This window comes from Halyomorpha halys, unplaced genomic scaffold (genome assembly GCF_000696795.3).
Source record: "Halyomorpha halys isolate HHAL.00 unplaced genomic scaffold, Hhal_1.1 Scaffold1942.1, whole genome shotgun sequence".
NCBI classification, from domain to species: Eukaryota; Metazoa; Arthropoda; class Insecta; order Hemiptera; family Pentatomidae; genus Halyomorpha; species Halyomorpha halys.
In genome coordinates this window covers 15640-19983 of record NW_027109475.1, presented here as the reverse complement: position 1 = coordinate 19983, position 4344 = coordinate 15640, and the positions used below count along the sequence as shown (strand labels likewise).

Sequence of the window (4344 nt, the reverse complement as noted above, 5' to 3'; positions counted from 1 at the left end):
CAGGAGCCTGTTGATTTCAACATGACCTTGAGATTGTAGTGTTAATAAGCCATCGAATTCCTGCCTTCACTGTACGTAATCCTTCACGAGAAGCTCAATATTATATACAAATAACATTAGCTATACTCTCTTTCATGTTTCATAAGTTGCAAACTAGGTCCACATTAGTTACATTTACTTCCATACTAAACATCATAAATAAAACCAGACCTCACTTTCAAATGTTCCTACCAAATCCATTCTTTGTAATTATATATATATATATACACACTTGATTGTATAATTTCAAATTAGGAAAAAGATGATCAGGGTTGCGTTCAAAAGAGAAATAAAAACAGTTAAAAACTATTTATTTTCCGACGTTTCGCCCCACTCTGTAGAGCTTCATTAGGGCTGTGCAAATTGAAATTTTTAGCGACTTCGAAAAACGTCAACTTGAACAGCACTGATGAAGCTCTATAAAGTTGGACGAAATTTCAAAAAATTATTAGTTATTAACTATTTTTACCGCATTTCTTGTAATTTTCCAATGAATATCAGAGACGATGTCTTCAAGACATTCTGCATTAGATACGCTACTAAAGCTCAGGAAAGAGATAGCTAAAGTTATAGTATGCTTGTATTTTCTAATTTAGTTCTAAGGTTCAATTAACTAAAACAAAATCAATTATTTTTTATTTAATGTAATTTACAACTGTACAAAATTATACAATAAGTAAATATGTTGTATGCTTCATATACACTTGAAAATCTTGGTAAAGAACCACCCATTTGTGGTACACCAAACATTAATTTAAGTTAGAAGGTCCCGTGGCCATCTTCTTTTCAAACGCCTCGGAGGATTATCTGGGATCGTTGAGGATGAAATATTAAGAATTAATGGGTTAGGATGGTTAAGGAGTTTCGAATGAAAAGACGCATATCTGTTTTGGGCCAAATCTGCAACGAATGGGATGTTAAGGTCTTTGTGAATGAGTTTATTTGTAATGTAATAAGAAGCATCAAGGATTTTAAGTAGGATTTTGGATTGTAAGCATTGAATGCGGGAAGAATTTGATGGTTTGGTGGAGCCCCAGAGCTCAATTCCTTATGTCCAAATTGGTCTGATTATCGTAGTGTGTACTAATTTTTTGTAGTGAATGGGAAGTTTAGAGCGTTTGTCAAGTAAGTGTTGTAGCAATCGGAATCTACGAGCAGTTTCTTGTCGTTTCAGTCTTGTGTGTGGATTCCAAGTAAGTCTCTTGTCAAGATGGAGTCCTAAGTATCGAATCTGATCAACAGGCGTTAGTGGAGTATTTAGAAAGGATACTGTAGGACAGGAGAATAGAGGTTTACGACGGAGAGTAAAAGTGATCTGGTGGGATTTGTCAGGATTTATTTTGATTCTCCAGTTTTGACACCATTCTTCAATTGATGTTATGTGAGGCTGTAGTGTTTGCGGTGTTGTTAGGACTGTGTTAGGGTGAGTTGAGATGTCAGCTGTATAAACCGTATAAAGAATAGGACCTAAGATACTACCTTGAGGAACACCGGCGGAATGAGAAAAGAGAGATGAGTAGGCAAGGTTATGATTTACTTTAAAGGTTCTATCAGTGAGGTAGGAGCGGATTATTTGGAAATATGTTGGAGGTAGGAATTGACGAAGTTTATAGAGCAGACCTGGATGCCAGACTCGATCAAAAGCTTGTTCAACATCGAGGAAGACTCCCGTACAGTACATACCGCGCTTCAATATGGAAGATGACATCAACCACTCGATGACTCTGTTGCATAGTAGAATGAGATGTTCTAAATCCAAACTGGTGGTCAGGAATAACATGATATGAGTCAAAGATTGGATAGAGGCGTTTTAATAAGAGATTTTTTAGTATTTTGCTCATAATGGGCAGGAGTGAAATAGAACGGTAGGAAGAAAAATCAATTTAAAGTTAAGAGTAATTTCATGTAAAAAAATGTTAGTAACGTTCCTGTCTTGTCTATTTGTAGTCGACACCAGAGGAAATTGAAACCGCCTTAAATGCCGCTATCGATGCAGGCTATAGGCACATTGACACAGCATTTTTATACCAAAATGAAACTGCCATTGGAGCAATACTGAAGAAATTGTTTGAGAGTGGGAAAATTACTCGAGAAGAACTATTCATCGTTACTAAGGTACTATAATGTTCTGGCATTTAAATTTTTATATGTTCTATTTACGCACAATTTTTTGGACCTAAAAGTGTTTTTGAACTTGCAGTTACCAGGTACTGGTAATAGACGTGAAGATGTCGAACCTTTCCTAAAAAAATCACTTGAAGCCTTGGAACTCGATTATGTGGATCTATATCTGATTCACAGTCCAATTGGTATGCAGAACAAAGGATTTGATCAAATTTTCCCAGTAGATGACAAAGGGGTACCTCTACTAGACATGACTACCAATCTTGAGGATCTGTGGAAAGTACGTTATTTTAAAAATTATTTTTGCATGTTTTTATTTTCATATTTGTTATTGAATTTGGATAATTTGTAATAATATTATTTTTTATACCTTAATTATTAATATAAAATATATTTTTAAAGTGTAATAAATTAAAAATATAATCAAATAATTGTATAATAAAACTAAAATTAATATGTTATCGGTAACATAGATAAATAGACCAAAAATCACTTTTTAGGGCATGGAAGCACAAGTTGACGCAGGTCGAACCAAAAGCATTGGCTTATCCAATTTTAACCAAAATCAAATTAAAAGAATTCTCGATAGCTGCCGAATTCCCCCTGCAAACCTTCAAGTGGAGTTACATATCTACCTGCAACAGAAAGAGTTGGTGTCTTTCTGCAAACAGAATGGTGTGACTGTGTGTGCCTATTCTCCTCTCGGGTCACCTGGGCAAAAAGCATTTTATGAGAAACGAGGACAGTCAACTGAAGGGTGAGGAATTATTACTGTAATATGTTATTTTAATAAAATAGTTTAAATATAAATTTTAATTATTTAAAAAAATTTATTCTTTATGACCATATTTTAGTCGAATGATTTTGGAATATATCAGAATTCTATTCAACAGGTCTAACTATCATTAAAGATTCCAATATTGTTTTTTTTTTAATTTTGTTCAAATGTCCATTTAGTAATAAATTAGAGATTTTTATTATTGTTATAGGTTTTTATAGTGCATGAATATGGAACAGTGGTCCCGAAACGTTGTACAATTGTTAATGAATAAATAAATAATAATTTATTGAAAATGATGGAAGTAAATAAACCTCAAAAAATTTTAAAAGAATGTAAAAATTAATATTATTCTTATGGCACCCAGGAATTTGCTGCAACTGGTTTGGGTACCTCTGCCTTAATCATTAGAGCACTACTAACGTACAGTTATAATATCACAATCCTCTGAGGATTTCAACCCTTAGTTATTAGATATCTAAAGCAGACCTTAAGTAAAAAAGGAACAATTTTTAAACGAAGTTTATAAACTGAACTTGGCTAAGTACCTTTATTTATTTCTAACCTTGCCCTGTATTTTAGGCAATACATGTGTTCACAGTAGAGGGAAGCAACGCATACCTGCGTTACAATCCACTCCTGTAATCAAAACTATTTTCACTATTGTCCTTAGTTGTGCACAAGCTTGCACTTTTGTGTCCTTTTCTATCCTATCTAGCAGCCTTCCTGGTGTAGCTCCTTGTCTCCACGAAAAAGAAACAATTAAGACACAACAAAACAAACCTTGAGATATCAATAATAATCTTGGAATAAGTTTGGTATATATTCATATCTATAACTATATATTCAGTTTTATATCCAGTAATCATTTTTTTATTTGCTAATCACTAATAGGTTTCTTACTACGTTCGTACACGTTTGTTATAGAACCTATAATATCCTAATAATATAGTATCCTAAAATTAGAATCATATAGATTTATAACTTTTTTATAAATACCAAGAATCATAGTCTTTATTGATGTGGATAATGGTAGTCTAGATATTAAATCAAGTCAATTATATTTCACACTTCATTCACAGGCTTTTGACTCCATTGGAAGATCCTGTAATTAAAGAAATTGCGAAGAAGTATAACAAGCAGCCTTCTCAAGTTCTCTTGAGGTATATGATCGAATATGGAGTGGCAACAATTCCAAAAAGTACAAATCCGACAAGAATCAAAGAAAACTTTGATGTAAGTAGCTTTATAAATACGAGTAAGACTTTAAATTTTATTTTCAATTAATGTCTATTGATATCAAATATTATATTTTTTTCAAAAGGTATTCGATTTTGAATTGACAAAAGAAGAATCTGAAAAGATAAGAGCATTAGATCGAGGAGAAGATGGAAGAATGTTTG

At 32.9% G+C, this 4344-nt stretch overlaps 1 protein-coding gene across 1 annotated transcript; it reads left to right on the top strand.

The window, feature by feature from the left end:
• Positions 1-1959: 1959 nt before the first annotated feature.
• Positions 1960-4339, top strand: LOC106690883 (aldo-keto reductase family 1 member A1; the record flags this gene model as incomplete). The annotated part of the gene is made up of 5 exons (XM_014436470.3): positions 1960-2154; positions 2240-2443; positions 2664-2920; positions 4024-4177; positions 4266-4339. Coding segments are annotated over exons 2-5 (578 nt in total), but the record flags the coding sequence as incomplete, so codon positions are not given.
• Between the last annotated feature and the right edge of the window lie 5 nt (positions 4340-4344).